Raw genomic sequence first — 25,776 nt, forward strand, 5'->3', positions numbered from 1 at the left:
CTGCCACAAACCTGCACACTGTGGCTCCACATACTTTACTCACTTTGTTGATATCCTGATTTGAGTGGAATATCAATAAAATCCATGAAATTTTGTGCATGTTCCTAGTAGATGAGTCCTATAGACACTGGTGATCCATAAATCTAGTGCCATCTGTAGGTCAAAAATCTGTCCAGTAGTTTGACACTAAAGGCATTCTCAATTTTCCAGCCCTATGCTGCACTTAGTGCTTAGTAGTTGAACCTGTAACTTCATCCTTCTGCTCGGCTGTCTGAAGTTTGCTGTGTATCACAGCAGTATTAGCATGTCCAGGGTTATCTGCATGCAAGCAAGAGTCACCACTCCATGCTCAGCCCTGCCCTGCTCAGCTCTCTTCTCATAATCGATGACCTTTCTGTTTAAGGTGATGGATGAGGGAGAAATGCAGTGTAAGCACACTTGTCGTCCATACGGTCTCCACTCCTTGTCCCTCTCTTTCTCTCTCTTGCTGTCTTTGCTTCCTCTGCTTTCTTTCTGACATATATGCTGATGTCCTGAAGGTCAACAGCTTACAGTGCCGTCAGCTCTTGCAGCGTGTTTGTTTGCACCTGTGTGCTCCTCATCAAGCTTTTGCTGCCCTCCCATTCTCACCGCTGCATGATCTGCTTGCTGTCACTGGTGAAGTTCTCATTCATTGTTCACGTGGTTGATGTTGGGTCTTGTTGCTGTTGTCTCTGTCTTTTGGTGGGTGTATGTGTGTCCTCTCTCCAGGCCAGAGTGGAGAATGAGATCCTAGATTATAAGGACCTAGCTGCCCTGCCAAAGGTCAAAGCCATATATGAGGTCCAACAGCCAGACCTCCTCATATCCTCCTCATACCAGCCGTACCACAGATACATCTCTGATGACAGGCTAGACACTTACAGCTATGGGGAGGTACTACAGCCGCACACTCCGGGTCAAACATTGCATTGCTCTTGTCACTCACCTCTTTTCAGGAAGAACAAGAGTGTGTGTCGTCATCAGTCATGCAGTTTGGCTGGGGATATTTTTGTTGTTTTTCTATTTTTGAAAGATAATGCCAAACAAAACAATGCAGTTGGTTAAGGTAACAGATTTAAAAATGAAAGTGGGTAGGTAGGAAAAAGATTTTATTTTATGGTAATATTTTTTTGAGGAAAAAGCAAGCAGTTTTTGGTTTTTGTTTCCTAAACTTAAGGGTGGGATAAACTCTACTCTCAACAAAGACTGTTTTGTATCAAAAGGTGACAAGAATCAATGTGAAAGATAGGGATCACCAGATTTTCTTAAAAATGTATTTTTCTTAAAAACTGTATTTTTTGTAATGTAGTCTAAACATGAAGAGGTTTTTATGTATTATTAGTAGTAAATGATCGATTAAATGGCAACATACTTATAGGAATATTTTTGGTGAAATCATATTTTCCTGACAAAAGTTTAATTATAATTCATGATACAACTTTCATCCCTGTCTTCTCAACGTCAAGGCAGAGCTGGCTTTTTTCTCATTCTCATTCTGAAAACAAAGTTAAGCCCCCCCCCCCCCCCCCCCCCCCCCCCCCCCCTTCATTTGCCCCAGTCTTTCTTCATAGATTGGCAGATATGTTCTTATCTAAGACAGTCTGATTGAGCTGATTTCCTTAAAGTACCAAACTTTAATTGGCTTTTAAATAAGTTTATATACTGTAAGTTGGGCTTGTTGTTCCAGTTCTCATTCACCCCAGGTAAATAATAACTTTTTCTGTCTCTGCAGTCACTTGGGACTCTCTCTCCCTATTCTCAGGTAAGCCTTTGAACTGTAAATAGCTTAAAATGTAAATAGCAGCACACTTGCACTTAGCACAAGTTCAACCAAGTGAACTGTTGTCATTTTGGCCTGTCGCTGAGCTGTTTGTTTGTTGTTCTTGTTGCCCCATGCTTGTCTTTCACTTAACTTGCTTCCTTTGTCCGTTTAGGACTATGACAGCCTAGATACAAAGCAGAGGCGCTGCTCCAGTCCAGGTTACATTGACTCGCCGACGTATAGCCGCCAAGGCATGTCACCCATCCTGCCTCGCTCTCCACAGCACTATGGCTACCCTGGTAAGACAGGTGACATTTGGTTGTCTGCTTGTAGGCTTAGTGTGTCAGGCTAGTCTATTGAAGGAAAACCTAATTTACATAATGTGAATTACACTTTGAACTAACTTAAAGCGCTTCAGGAATTTTTATTTTTTTTTTTAGGAAAATACATTTTAGGAAGTTGTTGTTGTTCACAAAGAAGGAAGCAATCCCGAGTAGGGTATCTATTAATACAAAACATACATTCACCTTGTTAGTCAACTGCTGGAGACTTCATTAAGTCACTGCTCCTATCCTATGATTAGGCCAACACATAAAAACAAGTAATCTTTTAATTAGAAGTTCCTGTAGCAGTTGTAGCCACATATTTTGTTTAAAGAAAATGAATGGTCTCAACGGTCTCATCCAACTAGTTACAAAAAGCAAAGAGCAAATAATTTTCAAAATGTCAAACTATTCCTTTCAGTAGATCAAAGTGCTCGTCATTTCCATCTGTTTGTCACTATCAAATACAACAAATAGCCCCTAATATACAGGGTGGGGGTGGGGATAATTATTTGATCCACTGCTGAATTTGTAAGTTTCCACCTCCATGCTGGACTGTGGGGACGGTGTTCTTTGGGTCATACTCAGCATGTCCCTTCCACCAAACACGGTGGGTCAAGTTGATGCCAGTGAGCTTTATTTTGGTTTCATCCCATCACAGGACATTCTCCCAGGCCTTCTCTGAATTGTTTAGATGTTCACGGTCAAACTTGAGACATGTCTGTACATGTGCCTTGTTAAGCAGGAGGACATTGTGGTCATAGCAAGATTTCAGCCCATCACGGCGTAGTGTGTTACCAGTGGTGTTTGTGACGACTGTGGTCCCAACTGTCTTTAGATCATCAACAAGCTCTTCCCTTGTAGTTTTGGGCTGATCCACCACTTTTCTCATGATCAGCTTCACCCCATGAGGCAAGATCTCACATGGAGCTCCAGACCGAGGATTGAAGGTCATTTTATGTTTCTTCCATTTCTGAATAATCGCACCAACAGTTGTCACCGTCTCACTGAGCTTCTTGCTGATGGTCTTGTAGTCCATTCCAGCCTTGTGCAGGTCTCCAATCTTGTCTCTGACACCCTTTGACAGCCCTTTGGTCTTTGGTGGTGTAGAGGTTGGAATGGGAAAAATTTATTGTGTCGACAGGTGTATGTTATACACATAATGAGTTGAGCTTAGGAGTATCTGTAATTGATTGATTGATTGATTAGCTGAGTAATTACAGTGGGAGCCAGAATTCTGGCTGGTTGTAGGAGATCAAATACTTATTTCACTCAATGAGATGCAAATCAATTTACATCTTTTATGTAATGTTTTGGTTGATATTCTGTTGCTCTACATTAAAATGATACTACAATAAAAATTAGAGACTGTTCATTTCTTTGTGAGCAAACTTAATTCAGCAAGGGATCAAATAATTATTTCCCCCCGCTGTAGTTGAAGTAGTGACAAATATCTGCCACAGTAGTTGTTTGATTGTCTCATTTGCTGCAGTTGCTCCTTGGCCATCATTCCATTTAACTCTTACACGTGTGCGGTGACACTGTAATTACTAATTGCTGTTCTAAACAGCCTGCTATGTTGCTGATAGGCCAATAATCTTTGTCATTACACAAGTGGAAAAGTTACTCAGTATCACCTTGAGCCTTTAAACACACTTCTGAGCTGTTTAACCTTCATCTGCATGTGTTGATGCCTTCCTTCACGCTCGTGTTTCCTTTGCTGTGATTGGCTGTGGCTGGCTGCAGGCTCTGAGAGTGGCAGGAGTTCACCTTATTACAGCCAAGACGGGCGGTCAAGCACACCCACCACAAACCAGCCCCCTAAACATTTTCATGTGCCAGGTAGGACTCCTTATCGCCTCATATTCACACTGCTTTCAGATTTTTCTTTTTTTTTTTTTTTTAACTTCACAGTGAATATTTCATCAGCCATTATTCACAGAAGGACGTCATTCACAAAGGTCATATTAAGTTCTTCAGGAATGAGCGTGTGTGTGGAAATGTGATTAAGTTGTATTTTTATACAACATATAATCGATCTGCCATATTCTTCCCGTCACACTGCATCTTTATGTTTCTTTACAATCATCCCTCCTACCTCTTCCTCCTTCTCCCGCCCTCTCATCTCACCAGCAATTCACATCCTCTCCTCCTTTACTCCTCCATGTTTCACCTCTTCATCTCCTCTTTCTCTCCTCAGCCACAGGGGATCCCAACATCTACAGGAAGCCTCCCATCTATAAGAGAACGGGTACAGTGCAGTTAGTCCTGCCTTAGCCTGCCTGTCCTTCTGTCAGTTTAGTCATGCTTTGTTTAACCTGATGTAGATGTGTTTACCGACCTCTTATCATTTAGTGTTGAGTAGTATTGATGTTCCAGATATTCACTGAAGCAGAAGCCTTCGCAAACGAAAACAGAAAGGATACAAGTGCTAGAAAAAGCACAAAGGGAATAGAGTTCGACTTGCACGACTCGTTCCAAAGTTGAGCAAGAGGATCAGTCAGACTTCTTGCATTTAGGAGCACTAGCTGAATATAAAAGAGCAATGTTTTAGTGTGCATGCCACAAGCATATGAATATGCCTGTTTCTGCGTGCAGTTCCCGACAGGTTCTCGTTGGCAAATGGGGCTGGAACAGGCCATGAATGAAGTGAAGGTTGCTCGGGCGTGACAAGTGTTGAGTACATGGGACTCTGAGGACACACAGTTCACTGGAATAGAACAGAACAATGGAACAAAGCACACTGGAAAAATTTTTATAACAGAAATTTATATTTGCTGTGGAGTCTTCTTTTATTTGTCGGCCTTGTCTAGTTAGCCAGCGGTTATAATGTGTGTGGTTCAAGGAGGTGCTGCCGTGATTGTTTTTTTTGTTTTGTTTTAATGAAGTGGGCATAACTTGGAGGCAGCAAATGTTCTAACTGTAGAAAACAAATAGACTTGTTCACTGGATTTATGACATTCAGATAGCATGGTGGCATGGTTAACATCAGATGCTGTATCTCATTTTTTTTTTTTTTTTTTTTTTTTACAAGGCACAACGATTAAATGCGCTTGAACTTTCTGGATAGCGTGCTTGAGTATAAACATGCAACAGTAACAGAGTCTCTTTCATTAAACTGCATTTTAAAGGCCGTTTCAGCTGAGAGTCATAAGATCTCTTGACTGAGAACAGTTTATCTCTGTTGTTGTCCTGCATGCTTCTCTGTGCTGTATGTATGGGTTAGTCAGTGAGCAGCGTGTTGACTCTGTCACCCGTCAGTGTCTCTCTCTTCTAAAATTTAGTACATCACTGGTCATGATGTCGCCATGCACAGACGAAGCTTTGCACGGGATTAAGAAAGTAATGGACATTTCAGCGTGTACTGTAAATGGCAGCCTTTTAGCTTGCCTTGCTAGAATAATGACATTTAACTCAAACATCAGTCATATTGATCCTTCTTGCACTTCACGTCTTCTTAAATAGCCACTGATTAATATTTTCCTCATGTCAGCACCAAACACAAAACAGTGTACATCCAGAGCCACAGCAGATACATGTGCAGTTCATTTGCTTTGTGCACCCAGTGCCAGTTATGTACTAATCTGTTAACACCCAATCAGCTACATGTATGCTTTCCATGTGGGTAGCAAAGTGCTCATATTTACACATCTCTGTGGGATGCTCCAATAATATCTCCCTTTTCTTTGCACCTCTTTTTTTTTTTTATTGCATCCAATCACTTTTACTCACTTCCCTCCACCTTCTGCTCCACTTTTACTCGGTGACCTTGCCTCTGTAAGTATCTCCCTCCTTTCGCTGTTTTAGTCACTGTCAGTGAATAGAAACAGAATTTCATTTGTCTGTGTGTGTCTGTGTCTGTGTGTGTGGGTGTCACTCCTTCTGTATTTGTCATTCAGTGTTGTACAGCCATACTTCCTCTGACAGAAGTATCAAGAGTATTCAATATTGCTCTGAATATGTGTTGGTGTTGTGCATCGTGTACATGGGAATTCAATGGACCATGGATTGGATCTGGCATGGCTAATGGCCAACAGAGTGAAGAGCAATCTATGCGACATTACATTGCATGTCACTCCCATTGACTTCCATTGACTGTGCTTTAGTGCAGAGTGGCATCAATATCACCGCCTCGCACCATTCGTGAAATGAATGTGAGCCCCAGGCTGAGCCGTAACCGAACTCACTTTAATGCCAGTTATTTTCCCGCCACTGGCTGGAATATTGATCTCCTCTGACAAGAACGGTGGATATTATGACTGTGAAATTGCGGCGTAATTGTGCTCTCTCGCTGTACATCTTTGTGATGCTCATTAACATGTTTTTGATAATGCACCACAGTGCGCTGTCTTAAAGCAATAGTTTGACATGTTGGGAAATTTCCTTTCATGCTGAGAGCAAGATGAGAAGATCAATACCAATCTTGTTAAGTGTCTGTCTGTTCAATATGAAGCCAGGAGACATCTAGCTTAGCTTGGCATAAAGACTAGAAGCAGGGTGAAGCAGCTAGCATAGGTCTGTGAAAAACATTGGCAAATTTCACAGAGATCCTAAAGCTTGCTATTTAATGAGTTATATCTAGTTTGGGTAATCCGTTCAGAAATCAGGCATCATATCATTCCTGTGCCTTTGTTATAGAGCAGCTGTAACACCAGGAGCATACTGCTGCGATTTATTTTCATTTCTAAACTCCGGTGTTGCAAGATGCTGTTTAGTTTCAGGCATTATATCTGGTTTCTACTAAAACTAGAGGATCATCTTCATAGTGAAGTTTCCAGCCTTTGTGCTAAGCCCTCTACTGCAGGGGTGGGCAATTAGTTTTCCCAAGGGGCCACATGAGAACCTGGGACTGTTGTGGAGGGTTGAATCAATAAGCTGAACTCAATGCTGCTCAATATTCATTTTATCTTCTTATAAGCTTATCAGTGCAATTCTCCAAAACAGTCCCAGTTTATCATGTGGCCCCTTGGGAAAAATAATTGCCCACCCCTGCTCTGGTGACTTCAGAATCATATTGAACTAACAGATATAAGAATGGTTTATAATTTCCCCATCTGGCTCCTGACAAGAAATTGAATAGGCAAACTTCTCCTCACACAGACCAATTCTTTTGGCTCTGCCTTTTTCTCTCTTAACTCAAACAGACAATCACGTGGAAGCAGCCACCAAAAGCAGGACCAGTGAGGACATCCTCAGATCCTCCAGACTGTCTACCTACTCTCCAGAATCATACACCCAGTCAGAGTCTGACTACTACCCCTACACCAGCTCCCCCAGGGGTATGAAACGCTGCCATTTAACTTGTTCAGAGTGTACGAACAACACGCACAGGAGAACAGTTCATTTTGTAACCGTACTGTCATATTTATTCTCTTACTCGCTCTGTTACTGTGTTCCACTCAAAGCGCTAAATTCATACAAGGGAATCTCTTTTATCTCTTTTCTCTCCCAGCCTATCGGGCGCCAAGAAGACGCTTCTCGACGGGAGGAGATGAAGAGACTTGGAGTCACAGTCTTCAAAGAGTAAGAGCTTCATTATTTTCTATCTCTCTTTTCATCACATTGAAATAAGTCCCCGCCTTGAAAAAACACCCATAAATAATGCACTTTTTTAATGGTATGGTGCCTATGCTGCCCTCCTTTATTTGCTTCTCGCACTCTCTCTCCTGTGGATTCCATAATGCTTCTTTCATTTTTCCTCTCCTCCTTCTGCTTCTCGCCCTCTTTCCTCTCAGATTGGGAGTGGCATCGGGAGGATGATTCTAAAGGAGGAGATGAAAGCCAGATCTGGTTCCTATGACAACGACCCCTGGGGCAGCGCGAGGAATTCTCGTAGCGGGAGCAAGGAAACACTGAACACTACAAGCTACGGCACCACGGCGTACAACAACACCATCAACGGCTGTAAGGATCCACCATCACCACCTCCCTCTCCCCCCAGTGTATCTACCTCTTTTGTCTGCTGTTCCTTCTGATTCACCAAGTTCACGAATACCCGCACCTCTGACTGTATTTCTGCGCAGCCCCAGCCCTCCCGGTGTGATCATATATGTTGCCACGAGGGCTTTTTCACAAGGCCCAATGTGTGCTGTCACTAGGGTTTGAGGGCGAGGGCAGCGAGGTTGTGGCTGCAGGTCACAGAGGGTCACGGCTGCTGCAGGCTGGGTGGTGTATTGAGATGGAACAATGATGAGTGTGATTAACAGCTGTGGTAGGCCAGCAGCAGCAGCAGCAGTAGCAGATGTGGCCTGTCAATGTTGCGGGGATATCTGATCACACTGATTCAGAACATTTCAAGCTAATGAAAACAGAGTGCGCAACCAGGTGTGCAGAAATGCCAGATGTGATGAAGTCATGAAGTATGCTTCACTGCTCATACAGTGTATGGCTACTGGTTATTTTAGCCTCTGACATTCAGCCTCACCTCATGTCTATCAAACTGTTCCCTAATGCTTTCACTTGCTTGCGCCATCTCTTTCACAATCTCCTTCTTCACCTTGTATACTTATTACAGCCCCCCCCCCCCCCCCCCCCCCCCCCCCCACACACACACACACACACACACATGCTTTCTTTTTCTGAAATTGTTCTGTATGGGTTCCTCTACCCTTCCATCTATCTGTGTATCTATCCCACTCTCTCACTCTCACAGCTGGTGTCCCATATCCTGTTTTATTTATGAGCAGTAAGATCTCTCATTAAAGCTGTTTCTCAAATGGGAGTGAGCGGAGCTGAATGGGACTCGGCTCGCTGTGGTCGAGAAGCAACAAAGGCTTGTAACCGTACAAGCTTGTGTGTTGTGCAATTAGACGCTGAAGCATGCAGTGTGTTGTTGTGCACTTGTGCGTCTTATTTTTCTTTTCTTTTTTTAAAAAAAAAATATGTTTCCTCCGTTTCTTCCCCGCATGTTGCCTGGCCTTATTGCCTCTTTGATTTTTGTGTTCCTCACAGCGCTTGATGAGTATTGAACTTGCCCCCTTTTTTTGTCAAGCCTCTAACTAACTAGACAGATTGCTGTCAGAGCTCTACAGTAATTTTCTCTGACTGGCTGTTTGATGAATTTGGATTAGGCTCATGTGGTGCAGCATTTATTGTTTTTGGATTTTTTTTGTGATGGGTAATTGTATGATCTCTTTATTTCGCAGCTCCTCGGTCACAGTACAGCACTGACAGTGGTAAGTTTATCTCTTATTTTGTAAACAGCTGTTTCTATTACTTTAAAATATTTAGGTTGTGTGCAGACCCTTTCGGTTTGTGGTTCTGGTTTATTTAAACAGTGGCTGTTTTAGCTGTTTTTTTTTAGTTTTTCATGGAGGCTGGCATCAGTTTATTATTAATGTTTTCATGCTGGCTTTATTGTTGCTGGATTCCTCAACCACCATCATGTGCACACATCTGGAGCGCTAGGGTTTTTTTATTTTTTTGGTTAATCATGAGCGCCATCTTCTGGCATTAAACAGGTAGATTTTAAGGTGCCAGACTGCATCAAAATAACTGATCATTTAAGTATCTATTGGCTAGACTGACATCTTGCTGGTATGTGTGTGTGTGTATGTGTGTATGTGTGTGTGTGTGTTTTTTTTTCTGTTTAAGATTTATTTTGTAAGTCAGCTTCACTACCAGGATATGGTCGCAACGGCATCCAGCGGGTGAGATCACACTGAACATGGCATAACATGAATAGCTGTGACATATTACATCATACATATTACTCTTTGGACTTCTTTCACCTTTCATTTCAACCTTCCACCAGTTTTTAAGCTGTTTTATTAGTTAATTCCCCAAAGCTCACCGCTCTTGTTAATCTCGCTGTCCTTCTCTGCTCCTGCAGCCTCAGAGTGCAGATTGCTACCAGTACCAATATGACAGTGGCAGCGAGGTCAACTGGGGAAGCAGAGGTAATTTAATATGAATTAAAAACACCTTATTAAAGCCAAGCAATTAATCAAATGGATTTTTTTTCCAGTTGTACTGACTTCATTCTCTCTCTTTTCTCCCAGCAGAACATAAGGTAAGGCTTTTTTTTAAAAAAAAATTAATTCCAGGCGAGTTGGTCTACATGTTGAATAATTCCATTGCTTTTGTACCTGAGTGTCTGAAATGCTTTAAAAGTGTGATTCATTTTCCTTCCCTGCAGATTTACCCCTATGAATCGCTCATCGTCACCACTAGAGGGCGCAACAGGCTGCCCAAAGACGTAGACAGAGCCAGACTGGAAGTAAGTAGGTTAAAAGGTTCCGCTAAATTGCCAACCAGAGAAACCCAACATTACGAATCCTCACAGTTTCCAGAAACACGACCTGTTGAACAGAATAATATGTAAGAAGAATTTGACACTTAATTTCTACTCTTCATGTGAGTGATGTCCTCTCTGTTTTCGCAGCGCCACCTGTCCCCAGAGGAGTTCGTTCAAGTGTTTGGTATGACTGTGGAAGAGTTTGACCGGCTGGCTCTGTGGAAGAGAAATGAACTGAAAAAACAGGCCCGACTGTTTTAACAGCATATGAACATGTGTGGAATACTGCCATAGAGCCAGAGACTGACTAACTGTAGGAGGGGGCAGATAGAAATGAAGACTCCTACTCAGATACACTGCCATGCCCGAGAAACCTGTTCTACATCTCCTCACGTGATAAACCAAATTCTGGTCCCACCAGATGGACTTCTGGGATGCTGAGAGACATTATGCACCGGTGGACTGATAAAACTGCCCCGTGGTTGCCAGTGCAGCTGTGGCCGTGTGCTGGAGTGGTGTGCAAGCAATAGAGACTGTCATACAGTAGTGTTTTGCTTTTCTTAAGCCTAAAGGGTGAAGGATGACATGACATGCCCCTATAAGGCCACATGAGCGTTAGTGACCAGAGCTGCAGTAGTAAAAGATAATGAGGAGAATTTTGGCTTTGCCTTATTTGTTATGCTCTCTTAGTCATGACTGTGCAGCACCAGCAATCTGAATGAGTAGAATGTAGATATAGTATATCATTTATGACACTTTATCAGTGAGAATGACTAGATGAAAAGAATGCGTGCGAGCCTGCAGCATCACTTTGCTTTGGTTTAGGGATGCATTTTGTTGACCTCTTCCCCTGTTTTCTTGCTCTTTCACAGAAAATAGAGCCCACTCCAGTTTACAATAATTGATTTAGAAAGAAACAAAGAGGACGGAGGCGGGCGAAAACATTGATTTGTGTGAAAATGGAAAAAACCAAACTGAGAATGAAAATGTACAATTTAGAGGATCACCTTGATGTAATGCCGGTTAACTTGTTAAAGGTCACCAATGGATTCATTTCACTGTGCAGCTGTGTGATAACCTAAAAGAATGTGCAATCACAGCAGTTCTGTCCTTCTGCTTTTCTACCCATTGCAATAGAATGATGACTAAATGTTTTAGGATGAGGGTTTGTAGTCATCCATTTACATTTGCTCTTATTTATATACTTTTAGAATGCTAATCCAATAATTTTGTAGCTACAGAGATTATATCACTCACAACTAAAACGCTCTGCAACGGATTTAACGTGCTGACAAAGATCCAGGGTTGTTGAAGACTTTACTTCCTTTGAATACTGTTATTTTTGATTTTGTCACTAAAATTAAACTTCAAATCAAACTCAGTCTCCGCTTTTGAATTCATTTACTCAATTTACCTGCTCCTTTTTAATAGACTGTGGGCTATTTTATTTAGGCAGTTGCCTTTATTTGCTTTCCAGGTGCTTGTGCAATTGATATCACCAGAGCCTGTTCACTTCCTGTTAATACCACTGTTCTGAAATTGTCTGCAAGTCACCTGGGGTGCTCAGTAGTCTTCACTGCATACAGCGCTTTGCAAAAGTCTTGAGCTGCACCTCATTTCTTTATATTTTGTTTCCAAGAAGTCCAGTCCCTTTGCCTGACAATTTTCAGAGATTTTTTAAGCCATTTAACACTGACCTATGAATAACTCAAGCATTAAAAATGGGTGTTGAATCCATATGTCAGTGTGTACAGAGGGAGGTTAGGAGAGAGATACAACAGTGAGTCTACAGCCATCTGTAAAACACAGTGGAGGCTCTGTCATGGTTTGGGGCTGCATTTCAGCCAGTGGTGTTGGAGATCTTGTTAAAACTGATGGAATTATGAATTCAAAAAAGTACTGCCAGATTTTGATCCAATAGGATGCATCTGATCGGCTTCCTTTTTCAGCATGACAGTGATCCCAAACACACAGTCAATGCAGCAAAAGCGTAGAAAAGCACACAACTTTCTATCCAGTCGCTATCAGTCATGGATCGGCCTCCCCAGAGCTTGAACCTAACTATTATTGAAGCAGTGTGGGATCATCTTGACAAAGAACTGAACAAAAGGCGGCCAACATCCAAAGCAAAGCTTGGGAATGTCCTTTAAGAAGCCTTGAGGACTGTTCCTGAAGACTAATGACAAGAAAGCTGCCTGAGTTCAGGCTGAGTTGAAGAATGAAGGTGGCCATACCACATATTAATTTTCAAGCTTGTTAAAATTGTACAACCCCCTTTTTTTTTTTGTTGTTGTCGTTCTTTATTTTATTCACTGCATTTCCATGTATGTTTGCACATTTCAATACATGGATGCACATACTTCCCATTTTCTTAGCAAAGTATAATAAAATGAGGGGTGGCTCAAGACTTTTGCACATCGCTCTAGGAGTGAAGGAAGATAACTGGCTTAAATATTTATTTAAAAAAAAGACCCTAAATTTTAGTTTCACAAATATGGTATCGATTATGTGTCTGAAATGACATTACTTTTTTCTTACAGCTGACCCTGGGATTCTGCTAAAGCATATTAAGGATTTAGGAGAGCTGTTTTTTCCTTTATGGTACTCGGTGTTCCCCAAAGATCAGTACAGCAGCTGTTACCGTCATAGCTGTTTCAAAGAACAACCTTTTGGGATTGCTATCTGGTGGCCTGTGCTGGAAGTTGTCTGCTGTTGCTAATTTGAATTGTGAAATCACGGCAACGTCATAAAATGACTCATGGCGTGTGTGTCTGTTTTGTCAATCCCTTTTATGAAAACTTTATTTATTTTTTATTTTACTCACTATCCAGCAAGTCCCCCCCCCCCCCCCCCCCCCCCCCCCCCCTATGAAACCAGGAGCTGTATTTAAAAACGTTCTTTTACACATTATGTAGCTATCTGGAAGCCCCACAGGAATCACTGAACCTGTGGCTGTTCTTTCCATAATTAACTAAATAAATAAAACTTGGATTAGACAGTTGCGTAAGTAGAAGTAGAATAGGCAGTAGAAGCCCTGCAAGCAGAGACAGGGTGACGTCACCTCTGTAACAGGTTTTTATCTAAGATAAGCAGATGAGATATAACGAGCTTCAAATGAGATGCTAGGTGAGCTTTGCCTAGGGACAGGGCCAGGCCAGTTATTTCCCCTGCAGACACAGGAGTACTAACTTTCCGTTTAAGAATACATGCACATGGACTGAGCTGCGCTGCTATGAACAGAGCTCTACGGGATGACTTTAGGACCCAGCAGATCAGCAGCTTAGCCTCCAGCTCCCGACCTGCCGCGGCTCTGTGTTGTAACCACTGTTTCTATCAGCGGCAGCGGCAGCAGCAGCTCTCCACACGTCCTCACGCTCACTCACTCATGGACCTGCACTAGACTCCAGCAGCTCTCGTAAGGACAGCATCACCCAGCGCAATGGACGCAAGTGGCACCAAGTGTAAGTTTAGGCTGCTCTCTGAAACTGATTAAGATAAGCATGTCTGTTTATGTTAACTGATCGTTTCTTAGGCGACTGTCGTAGAGTCATAGACACACACACACACACACTCACTAACACTTTCATCTGCAGAAATGTTGCTTTTGCTGTCCTGCACTTTATGTTAAAGTTTATTAATGTTTCTACTCTTGTTCCCCTGCCTGCTGCCTCACTGTCCTCAAACAAAAGTCTGACAAAGATGCAATTTTGAACATAAATTTGGCCTCATGTGGTGCATCTAAGAGGATTCAACTGTAGTGCACTTTTTTTTTTTTAATGTTACTTTGTTCTCCTCCCAGCTGCTTGGACAACCAGGAAATCAAGTGCAGATCCACAGTTTGATTGTTGTTCTAGAAAGTGAATCTCACTCATCCTGAGTCAAGTCAAATATCTGGATGTGGAGATGAGATCTTTACTGCTAATAACTGTCTGGTTTTTGGACACCACCAGCACAGAATTTCTTGCAGAGATCCCCGGGGATTTATGCAGTGTTTTTGTGTTGAATAGCCAGAAATACAAAATGTGTTTCCATGCCATGTGTTTTCTCTGGGCGTGGTGCAGTTGCACCCCCTGCACAGCAACATGTTTTCCACACTGTAACACAAAGCATATACACTTGCCTCTGTCTGGGCTTTAGCTAAAGATTGGAAGTGATGGCATTAACAAGGAGAGGTTTGACCCAGTGTAGCCTTTCAAGTAAGAACATATGGTTTAACCTGAAGTCATTTAAGCCGTTTCCTTTTAGAGCTGTGAACTCAAATGTTTTTCATTGACTTGTTGCCAGCCGCCAGGCAGGTAAACATGTGATAGTGATTACAACGTCCAACTTAATGGACGTTTTTACTCAGCTGAAAGGAAAGGCGACAAACTGCGTGCCTACAAGAAAAATACTCTTTATTTTTTGTGACTTCTGCCTTCCCATCCTGAGCTTCCCTCTTTTCCATTCTTTGTCACCCTGTCAGTGTATGAGGATTATGTGGGTATTAGAAGTGTGTTTGGTGTGCATGCAAAGTATTTTAGGAAGGAAGTTTTCAGGTCTTGTTCAGAATTGCAGAAGGGCAGAAGATCTCATCTGTCATTCCTATCTTTCTCAACAGACACGCGTGTACAAACACACAAGAGTGGAGCTTGACAGACTGAGCTTTTTGTTAGTGTAAACACCACAAGAGTAAACGCACTGTGATGCCTCATGGTCCCTGGGGATCACCCCCACCCCCCGCCTGCTGTCTGTTATATTATTTGCATTTATAAAGTTTGTCAGAAAAAATCAAGAGATTAGTAAAGAAGTTTCACTTCAGAACATCCTGGCAAGTGAAGAACACTCTCCGGGAGGCTGACATATCATTATCTGAGCTGATTATAGAGGAGATGTCGCAAGAGAGAATACAGAGGTGAACCTTTTGTATTTGTAAGGCACAAACTAGTGATGAACTTTAAAAATAGAAAGGCCAGATCAGCTCTGGAGCGACATTCTTTGGACAGATGAAAGTAAGCTCAATCGCCACCATTATAGTGGGAAACTAAAATTATGGAGAAAGGTTCAGTATCTGAAGTATATCTTTCAAGATCCAGTAACGGCAGTGATGCATGGGTGTGTGCCTTCCAGTGGCACTGGATCACTAGTGTTTACTGATGATCTCATAGAAGACTGATGTAGCCAGATGAAGTGTATAAAGCTATACTTTGGATTTGGATTCAGGCAAAGGCTGCAGAGTTGATGCGACAGAGCTTCACAGTACACTTGGAGAGGTGAGCCAAAACACACTGCGAAAAGGAGCACAGGAGTTTTTGAAAGGCTGAGCCAATCACCATATCTTAAGCCGCACAAAAACCAGCGAGCAAACAAAAGCTGAAAATAGGAAAAAAAAATGTGCTGACCTATTTTTGTATGTAGAATTCATGTGTTCAGATATCAAGCTTGTAAAGACTGGCAGGTAGAAACTTGAATGGTGGGAGCCAGCGCTGTCAGAGCCAGCTGCAGCAGCGGTGCAATAAAGGTTTTGTTTCCACAGTCGACCTCGGTGAACAGTGTGAGAAGCGGAGCGTTCAGGTGGGTGTGAGAAGGGAGAGGCTGTCCCTGCAGAGATGCATTGCAGCACTGGGGTTGCCTGTGATTTAGTCAATCAGCTACAATGAATCGTGGCTATTGTCAGGACTTTTTGGACCATGTGGAAGAACTTGTGGACAAAACAATAGACTATGGAGTCAAAAATGATGCAGACAGAAATGCAAGCACAAGTGCGCTGCACGCCATTGAGACAACCATATGAAAAAGACAACCAGTGTGTTGCGCTTGTGCTTGTGTGCCTATTGGAATGTCATTCCAACCCCCACCATCCTATTAATATATTATTCATATAGGAAACGGCACTGAGTAAAAATATATTTTTCTTCACACAGAGCTGAGTCTTGGGCCTGTCCAGAGACAACAGAGGTTTTAATTGGTAGCAGTTAAATTAAATCAGTGGTTTTAGGTTAGCAGTGCAGAAGGGCACAGTTAAAATGCAGCCTGCCGTCATCATCTGTCCAGTAGACAGAGGACTACACTGTGTGTGCATTTATGTGACATTTCCCGATTCTCTGCTGTGTGATCTGCATTTTTACATGACAAAAGGAGTCCTCATAGACTTTACTCCAGTATTTTACAGCCATTAGTTGTAGCCAAAATGAGCATAATCCTAGCTTTCATTAATGTTGCGCTCCTTGCTCAGCTTTCTAGTTGAGTTCAGTGGGGTCAAGGAAGATTATCAACACTAAAACCATCCTGTGGTTCAGTTTAATGTTCTTTAAGTCTGTTTCGCATCCTGTTGTAAACTAAATAGCGCTGCGTAACGAAGGACAGTTTTAATGAATTGCACAGGCCATAAAATCACACGTTCACCTTCATTTACAGATTGAAAAAACAAAACAAAACAAAACAAAAAAAACCTCCTTTTCTGACTGTGACCAGACTGTTTAAAAGCTGCCTATTCTCTGTTGCAAAGCTGCTTCCAGTAGAGCTGTATACAGTATAGTGTTATTGTAACTAACTTGAACCTCATGAACAATGAGACCCAGAACATGTAGAAAGAATCTCTCGTCCATATAATCTTTGTTCGAAGGGTTCTTTGTTTTGTTTGCCTTTTTACACTTTAGTAGGAGTTTTTAAATCTAAAGACGATTTGCAGACATATAGTATATAATAAGCCATTTAGTATGATGTATGTATATGTGTGCTTCATCGTTCATGAGCTTTAAATTATGGATGATTGTAGACCAGCCCTATAAGAAGTGGAATTCCCCCTCTTGAACCCTGTGAGAATAGGAGATCACTATGATTCATATGGCTGCATATGTGTGCAGAGTGTATGTGCACATGTGGGCGTGCACATGTGCATTGTGTGCAGCCAGTGGTCATTCCCTGCACAGCTGTTTATATAGGGTTTCCATGGAGATATGAAGCACACCACTGCAGCAGGGGACTATAAAGCGTATGCGACACTGAGAAAAGCGGTGTTTTCTTGTTCTGCTGAGGGTGAAAAGGGACTCTGCCTGGGGTGTGCTGGCTCACAGGTACTTACAGAAGATTCAGATTTATTGGGAAAGCTTGGCACAATGATACTTGTCTAGCCTGTTATCAGATAGGATGACTATATGTGACTTTCAAACCGCTGTAAATCAGAGTGATTTATGAAAGAAATATTTTCCTGTTTGCTTTATGGGTGAAGAGAGATGGTTCTGACAACGTGCGGCTGCGGTTTGGAATAACAAGAGTTTAGGTGCATGGTGTTTGATATAAGAGACCTGACTGTACATGCCACACACAGCACATGCACTCAAAAATGAGCTTTTCTTCAGTGGAAAATTTGATTTTCATAATAAAAGGAATTATTAAACCTTATTAAACTTTACAATTTTCCCCTAATTGCAGTAAGTTACAGCATCTTCTCTCACTGAACTACTGAAAAGAGGTACAAACAATTAACTGTAAATGAGTTGCTGTACACACACCTTTACCTGACATATTTTACTAAATGAAAAGCAGGTGGCGCAGATTATATAACAAAGCAAATGTTAGTGAATTACATCATTTTTCAAGTGTGTTTATAAATTCACCAGATAAGCATGACATCATAACTTTTCTCGTTTTTACTTACCTCCTCATGACTGCTTTGATTCATACTGTACAGAGGCTGCTGGCTTTCACCTGTAAGTAGCTTTAACTTTAGCCACGTTGCCTTTGTTAACTTCTTTAAAGTGTCCATGTTCAGCTGGGTGGGGGTAATTTAAGTTTATGACTAGGTTTGTTGTTACAAATGTTGTGTTGTTGTGGTTAGCCTTTAGTCCGAGTGAAGACGCAAAGATCTTCCATGCTATAACAATTTAGCATGTAGCTAACAAACATGTAGCCATCAAAAAGTAGCACAAAAGTCTGGAATTTCATATAAAAATGTGTTAGGGGCTGGAGCTCATTGCAGGTCACACTAAGTCGACTAACTGACCAACAGCTTGTTATATTGTAATGATATTTAATACTTTGTAGACTTTCCATCTCTTTTTTCTAACTCTGTGGTTTGAAGCTGTTTTGAAGACTGACCACATTTTGCACATACTGGAAAAAAAAAAAAAGTGAACCCAATGATGGTTTACTAAATATTATTATAACTGTTGTTTTTAACCAGGACCCATTATATATCATTTACATTGCAAAATCCACAAGTGTTCTAGCAAATTTAGCACAAAAGTTTCCTCATTATGCATTTAAAAGCTCGTGAACCACACAATACAAAGACAGTTGTCGAGGACTTCTTATGGCTAACATCATCGATTCAGACAGCAGAAATAAGTGCATCTCAGCTGTCTGGGGATGAATTGAACACAGCGTTTTAGTTCAAATCTTACTAACACAGAAAATCCCAAGTGGAGACAAAGCAGCCCCTCTCCTCCTTTTGTGCATGTGTGACTGTGATTCTGTGCGTGTGCGCGCGAGCGCATGTGCATGGTGTGTGTGAGTGTGAGTGTTTGCAGGCATCAGTTCTGTGTATATTACCCTTGTCTGTGCAACATCAGTGCTTCCACTTGCAAAATAGCATCTTTCTCAGTGTGTGAATACTTTTCTGTGAGGGAGACATAGCATTGTGGTGATCTCATAGGACTGAGGGCAGATACGGGATCTGAATAATACTGACTGCACTGTGGGGGCTTTGTCTAGCAGCAGGCTGAGTCAAGCCCTGTGTGCCATCCTGGACCTGAATAAATCAGAGCAAAAGATGAAAAATGAGAGCGAGGGTAAGGCGGTTTAGCAGACAGACATCCCTTTGACCTTTGACCTTAGTCCATATTGAGAAATACCCAGATGCATATGTTGCCACCTGGTGTGTACTACAGTTCAATGATCAGACACTCTCTGCCCATCTGTCCATTTTTTTCTCCTCCTTTTTTTTTTTTTTTTTAAAATTTCATTTTATTTCCAGGATCACTGGAAGGATCAGTTTGTCTCACAATGCACTGATAAAATACAGGGAAATCCCCTGGGCACTTTGCCATTCTGTTACTGTGGTAATACATAAACAGGCATACTTGATCATCAGCTGTTGAGCTCCTCTTTCATCACACACAAGAGATTTGCAACAGTAGATGGGGGGTAAAGGATTGTAGGAGTCAAAATTTGAACTCTGCCACACCAGAAGAAATTTCATTTCAGGGCATTATTGCCTGTTTCTATTATGTCAAACTACACGTACTGAAATTATTTCAGTAGCATAAATCTTTGTCCCACATCTGTCAGATACAGTTATTCTTTGGGGCTGAGAACATGTAATTCTATACCAAGTTTAAGCCTGATGCAGCAATGCAAAAGCTACTGAACAAACATGGTCAACGTCAGGCGGGAAGAAGGAGCAGCGTTGCTTCACTAACCTGACCTCTAACTGAGACCCCTGACTGGTCGCTTTGAGATAACAGCTCTGGTTATCACTGTCTGAACATCAAAAGATTCTGCGCTTAATGGCTGGCCTAGAAAAGCCGGTTAATGCTTAAGCAGGTGAGCAGGAGCGCACAAACCCATACTTCTCCCACACTATTACCAGAAGTGCCCCAGCCATCGTAGTTTGAGTATTTTCTCTCTCTGGGATGAGCTCGTTAGAGTGGCGTAATTAGAAGGAGTGAGAATGCAGGATGGAGCCAGAAATCTGCCAGAGACAGGCTCCACGACACAAACAAACCAGATTTAAGTGATGTGTACAAATACTTGTTACGCTTAATTTAATCTAAACCATGTTCTACTTCAGGGAGATTTAAACAAAGATGTTAGATTGGAAAGTTAATTGCGATGTGGAACGCATGCTTGAAATACTGAAGGCTTTGACAAAAGTAACACTGTTTATCATACTGTCGGTTTGTAGGTCAGTGTGTCAGCCAGTTATAGCTTAGTAAAAGTAAACATCTTGGATGGAGTAATACTCTTCGCAGAGACATTCAACATGTCTTTCCCATCACTGTTACATTTATTATCTTTGCTCATACACTTGAATCATGGAGTGTGGGATCCTTGCTGTATTTTATGATAACCTGAAGCAGCTTCCCGACTCCAGTAAAAACAGCAGGGGGAGCATGTTTTTTCTCTCTCTCCTGAGCTAGTATACCTTTACAATTCCTCCAAACCAAATAAGCTTTTCCACATGTTCTTCTCACCTGCTGCTCAGCTCCAGGTTTGCAGTCTACATTTAGTATCTGTTCATTATCACTGGCTTGTCTGAAATTACCACTTACATCATGAATGTAAAAAAAAAAAAAAAAAAAAAAAGCCATGAGAAAATAATTATCACTCAAGGAGTCAGCCTAAATTAGGTTTTGTAGTAATGGCACATTCAAGAGTTCTGCTTTATTGTTTCTTTGAAATGCAGCTGTAGATGCACATTCAATTCTATCTGGTGAATGATCTAGAGAGTGAAACGAGAATGGAGTCACCAGAGACACTGCAGTCAAAGTGGGAATGGGGTCCGCTGACAGGAAGAGGAAACAGAAGGCCGGAGGTGATAGGTGATGTCATCAGCAGAGAGAGGAAGTCCATCTCTATGGGGGGCCATATGAGCAAACCCCATAGAGTTGCTCAGCCCACTAATGATGGAGAGGAAAAAATGTTTTGTTTGCAGCACTTTTTTTTAAGTAGTTAGTTTAGAAGTGCTAGTATAACCTTCCAGTACCCAAGCTTTCTACTCTATATGATGGGCATTTTCCAGTGTGCTTCCAATTTCATGTACTTCCTGTGAATGCACTCTTATTTCCTGAACCCTCAAACTGATGAGGGAAACCAACTGTAATCCTCCCTCTGTTTATTTACAGGTCCTGCAGTGTTAACCAATAATGAGATTTACTTAAACCTGCATTCATTTTCAATGAATATATTTGTTGGGAGTGTATGTCAAAACAAGCTATAAACACAACAGTAAAGTATCGTCAGTTTTTATGTTTACACTTTCAGTAAATATATCCAACAAATCACTAGTTTTCAGTTGATGTAGTGTCTGAAAGTCCGGTATTTATTTCCCTTTTAGCTGTTTGCCATCCATCACCTCCTCAAGGCATAAAGATTAAATACTAACCAAAAGATAACCACAGGGTCTAGAGAAAGCAGCATATGATCAAGTGTCAAGGGAGCAACAATGGTACTGTGTGAGGAAGTCAGGAGTGGCAGGGAAGTATGCAAGGGTGGTACAGGACATGTAAGACAGAGGCAGTGGTGAGGTGTGCGGTAGACGTGACAGATGGGTTCAAGGTGGGGGTGGGATTACATCAGGGATTAGCTCTGAGCCCTTTCTTGTTTGTAGTGATGATAGACAGGTTGACAGTTTAGGTCAGGCAGGAGTCTCAGTGGACTATGGTGTTTGCAGATTACATTGTCATCTGTAGTGAGAGTAGGGAACAGGTGGAAAAAAGCCTGGAGGGGTGGAGGTACACTCTGGAGAGAAGAGGAATGAAAGTCAGTAGAAGCACGACAGAATACATGCGTGTGAATGAGAGGGAGACAGGTGTACTAGGTGAAGACACAAGGAGTAGAGTAGTGAAGGTCGATGAGATTAAATGCTTCAACCATCCAAAGTAACAGAAAGTGTGCAAGAGACATGAAGAAGAGAGTGCAGGCAGGGTGGAGTGGGTGGAGACGAATGTCAGGAGTGATGTGATGGATACAGTAGCAGCAACAGTGAAAGGGAAGGTTTACAAGATGGTAGTGAGACCTGCTATGATGTATGGTTTGGAGACGGTGGCATTAACAAAAAGACAGGAGGTGGAGGTGGCAGAGCTGAAGATGTTAAGATTTTCATTGGGAGTGACCGGGATGGGCAGGATTAGCAGAGGGACAAAGGCTGAGCAGTATAGAGACAAAGTCAGAGAGGCAAGGCTGAGATGGTTTGGACTTGTGCAGAGGAGGGATAGTGGATATTTTGGAAAAAGGATGTTGAAGATGGAGCTGCCAGACATGAGGAAAAGAAGAAGACCTCAAAGATTGATGGATGTTGTGAAGGAAGACAAGCAGAGGGTTGGTGTGACAGAAGAGGTTGCTAAGGATGGGGTGAGATGGAGGCAGATGATCTACTGTGGTGACCCCTAAAGGAAGCAGCTACTGAAAAAAAGTAACATCTACCCAAAGATAACAAATTTCTTGCTGGTTCAAAACCAAAACAACAGACTAAATCATGCTAAAATGCTCTACAAACCTTTAGATTAGATTAAATTAGATTAAACTTTTTTAATCCCTTTAGGAAGATTCCATCAGGGAGCAGCTTTTACAGGTAACATAGGCACACAACATAGCAGAAATCACAATAAACATATGGATAAATAAATAATAAAACAGACAAGTATTTTTTTATGTCGTGTTGTGGTCGGGCTCAAGATGCTGCTCCTCCACTCCCTCTGCCCCCCCCCCCCCCCCCCCCCCCCCCCCCCCCAGAGAGGAGTTATACAGTCTGATGGCGTGAAGGCCAAAGTAGTTTTTCAGTCTGTTGGTCCTACACTTGGGAAGGAGCAGTCTGTCACTGAGCAGGCTCCTCTGGTTGCTGATGACAGTGTGCAGAGGGTGACTGGCATCATCCATGATGTCCAGTAGTTTGTCCATAGTCCTCTTCTCTGCCACCATCACCAGAGAGTCCAGTTTCATGGCGACCACAGAGCCGGCCCGCCTGATCAGTTTGTCCAGCCTGGATGTGCTGCCCCCCCCACCACACCATGGTGTAGAACAGGACACTCGCTATGATGGACTGATAAAACATCTCCAGGAGTTTCCTGCAAATGTTAAAAGACCACAGCCTCCTCAGAAAGTACAACCTGCTCTGTCCCTTCCTGTACAGATGTTCTGTGTTGCATGTCCAGTCCAGCTTGCTGTATAACCACAGTTCAGGGTACTTGTAGGCGTCTACAGTCTTTACCTCAGCTTCTTCAATACGACCTGGTCGTGACCTTGATCTGAACTTCATAAAATCAGTGACCAGCTCCTTGGTCTTTGAGGTGTTGAGCTGCAGGTGGTTCCTGTGGCACCAGACAGCAAAGTACCTCACCAGGCTCCTATACTCTCTGTCATCCCTAATACACCCCACAATGGCTGTGTCATCAGGAAACTTCTGGATGTGACACAGCTTAGAGGCCTTGCTGATCACAGTATGTCAGACATGGTGTCCTTCAGCCTGACATACTGTGACCTGTCAGTGAGGTAGCTGGAGATCCAGGTGACCAGGTAGGGGTCCACTCTCATCCTGTTCAGTTTGTCGTGAAGCATAAGGGGCTGGATGGTGCTGAAGGCACTTGAAAAATCCAAGAAGAGGATCCTCATTGTGCCACTTCCCTTATCCAGATGAGAGCGTGCTCGATGCAGCAGGTAGAGGAAGGCATCCTCCACATCAACACCTGCCCGGTATGCAAACTGCAGACAGTCCTGGGCGTGTAGCACCTGGGGTCTGAGGAGGCTGAGGAAGAGCCGCTCCAACATCTTCATCAGATGTGAGGCGAGTGCCACCAGTCGGAAGTCATTTAGTGTGCTAGGCCGGTCCTTCTTTGGTACTGGAATGATGCAGGATGTCTTCCAGAGGGTGGGCACGCTCCCCAGCTGCAGACTGAGGTTGAAGATGTGTTCAAGTGGTTCACCCAGTTCAGCAGTGCAGGTCTTTAGCAGTCAGGGGCACATATTGTCCGGGCCCACTGCTTTCCTGGGATGAAGCTTCCTCAGCTGATGCCTGACCTGGTCCGCAGTAATGCTCAGAGGAGTCTGTGTTGTAGTGGGAGAGGAGGAAGGGGAGGGCAGTGGGTGCTGTGTTGTTTGTGTTGTCTGTAGGAATGTGTATTGAGGGAAGAAGGAGAGATGGCTGCAGTGAGGGGGAGTGTGCAACACTTCTTAGTTGGATGATTACTATGTTCTCCCATATTGCAACATTGTTCATTGTTTGTGCAAGTGGTCCCAAAAAGTTATGTGAAAGAGTGCATGTAAAATGTGCACAGGTGTTGTTAAATAAGAACATAAAAATCAAGGGTTTCTATCTTACAATACCAGTCAAAGGTTTGGACTTTTGACTGGTATTGTATATTGTAAAAATGTGTATTTTAACCCATGATACTTTCCTAAATTTAACCAGCTTGTTTTTGTGAGTTAACCAAACCAAATCATTTTAGTGCCTAAATTTAACCAAACAGGGTGAGAAAACAAAAGTAGCCATGAGTGCAGTGGAAACTGTGGCAGTCTGTGGCAGCTCCTAGTAGTTACTGGTAAAGAGCATGCTTTGGCTCACTGACTGGGGGCAGTCCCTTGATTCTTGATGTCTCCACGTAATGCACCGCAGCACCATCACTGGGTTGAAGCTGGAGTAGCCTTTGAACCATGGACCTGATGAGGTAATGTTATATTCTTTGTAGCAAGTTAAGTTCAAAGCTCCTCATGACAATAACTTTTGAAAAAGATTGTAACATAAGTAGAAGCATTTTTTTCTTTTTACCAAATTTGGCACAGATAATTATCAGACTATGTGTCACAAAACTTTATCAGACTGGTTAGATTTTAAAAGACATTCATTCATCCAGCCAAAGCTAAACACGTAGCAAAGACACCAAACAGGAAGTGGGATCAAAATTATTGTATTGATTCCAAATGTTGGTCACATTCAGCCTGAAAATAGTGTGCAATGTTATGGCATGTTTATTGGGCTGTACATATTTCTTTGAAACAGCGTGCAGTGATGGTCAACAAACTTAAAGCTGTTTTTCTTGTCCGTTACACAATCTGCAGTGATATGTATTAAACCCCGACTGTATTAAAAAAGAAGTCCACACAGTGAATTAACTGCCATAGGCAGAGCCCCTGGTTCAACCAGGGTCCTGTATGCACCACCTTTTCCAATCAAATAAATGCATTTTCACATCTGAATGCAGCCTTGCTGTATGAACTTGACACTTTTTCTTGAGGTTGCCAAGTTCCATAATGTCCCCACTCAGAGGCACTGCAATAAGCAACACCTTATTTTTCCTGTCAGTGCTTAAAGCCATTAAACATAGTCATCCTAAGTTGCCATGGTGACTGTGCCAGCTAAATTGCCGGGCCTCCTCATTGCTGTTTGCAGTTGTATTTCTCAGTCTATTTGTGACTGCAAGCAACCCATTTCATATACAGCTATTCTGTGAGATGTCAGAGTAAAAATAATTGTAACCCCTTAACGCCTAGTGTATTATATTTGATATTTGAGTTTTTGTGAGTTTTTGAGACATCTACATCATCAGTGTGATTTTTTTTTTTTTTTTCCATGAAAAACCTAAATTGCAAATTTTTAAGCAATGAATTGCAAACAAATGATGTAGCAAATATGATACAAATTAAAACATACATGTAAGTTAATGTATTTAATTTCTCAGAAGGTTCAATAAATGTTCCATTTTCAAAAAGAAAAATAGAATTTTCTGGCTATTATTTTATTT

The 25,776-nt window shown here is 42.2% G+C and overlaps 2 protein-coding genes across 6 annotated transcripts in view; both read left to right on the forward strand.

Moving 5' to 3' along the window:
* ablim3 (actin binding LIM protein family, member 3) overlaps nt 1-11,723 on the forward strand; it is a 45,436-nt gene extending 33,713 nt beyond the window's left edge. The window contains exons 10-23 of one of the 5 annotated variants that reach the window (XM_030739813.1): nt 751-915; nt 1,754-1,783; nt 1,956-2,082; nt 3,853-3,948; nt 4,307-4,357; nt 7,269-7,385; nt 7,559-7,629; nt 7,842-8,010; nt 9,252-9,281; nt 9,700-9,755; nt 9,938-10,004; nt 10,107-10,117; nt 10,244-10,324; nt 10,490-11,723. In XM_030739813.1, coding sequence (XP_030595673.1) covers nt 751-915; nt 1,754-1,783; nt 1,956-2,082; nt 3,853-3,948; nt 4,307-4,357; nt 7,269-7,385; nt 7,559-7,629; nt 7,842-8,010; nt 9,252-9,281; nt 9,700-9,755; nt 9,938-10,004; nt 10,107-10,117; nt 10,244-10,324; nt 10,490-10,603 — 1,185 coding nt within the window. In that variant the 3' untranslated portion in view covers nt 10,604-11,723. Of the gene's footprint in view, nt 1-750; nt 916-1,753; nt 1,784-1,955; nt 2,083-3,852; nt 3,949-4,306; nt 4,358-7,250; nt 7,386-7,558; nt 7,630-7,841; nt 8,011-9,251; nt 9,282-9,699; nt 9,756-9,937; nt 10,005-10,106; nt 10,118-10,243; nt 10,325-10,489 lie in introns of all 5 variants that reach the window. The other 4 variants (XM_030739814.1, XM_030739815.1, XM_030739816.1 and 1 more) reach the window with 4 other exon arrangements.
* A 1,838-nt stretch (nt 11,724-13,561) lies between these two features.
* afap1l1a (actin filament associated protein 1-like 1a) overlaps nt 13,562-25,776 on the forward strand; it is a 29,026-nt gene continuing 16,811 nt past the window's right edge. The window contains exon 1 of the mRNA XM_030739193.1: nt 13,562-13,803. Within this exon, the coding sequence (XP_030595053.1) occupies nt 13,782-13,803 (22 nt within the window). The 5' untranslated portion in view covers nt 13,562-13,781. The remainder of the gene's footprint in view (nt 13,804-25,776) is intronic.

The sequence above is a fragment of the Archocentrus centrarchus genome, chromosome 10 (assembly GCF_007364275.1).
Source record: "Archocentrus centrarchus isolate MPI-CPG fArcCen1 chromosome 10, fArcCen1, whole genome shotgun sequence".
Classification (NCBI taxonomy): domain Eukaryota; kingdom Metazoa; phylum Chordata; class Actinopteri; order Cichliformes; family Cichlidae; genus Archocentrus; species Archocentrus centrarchus.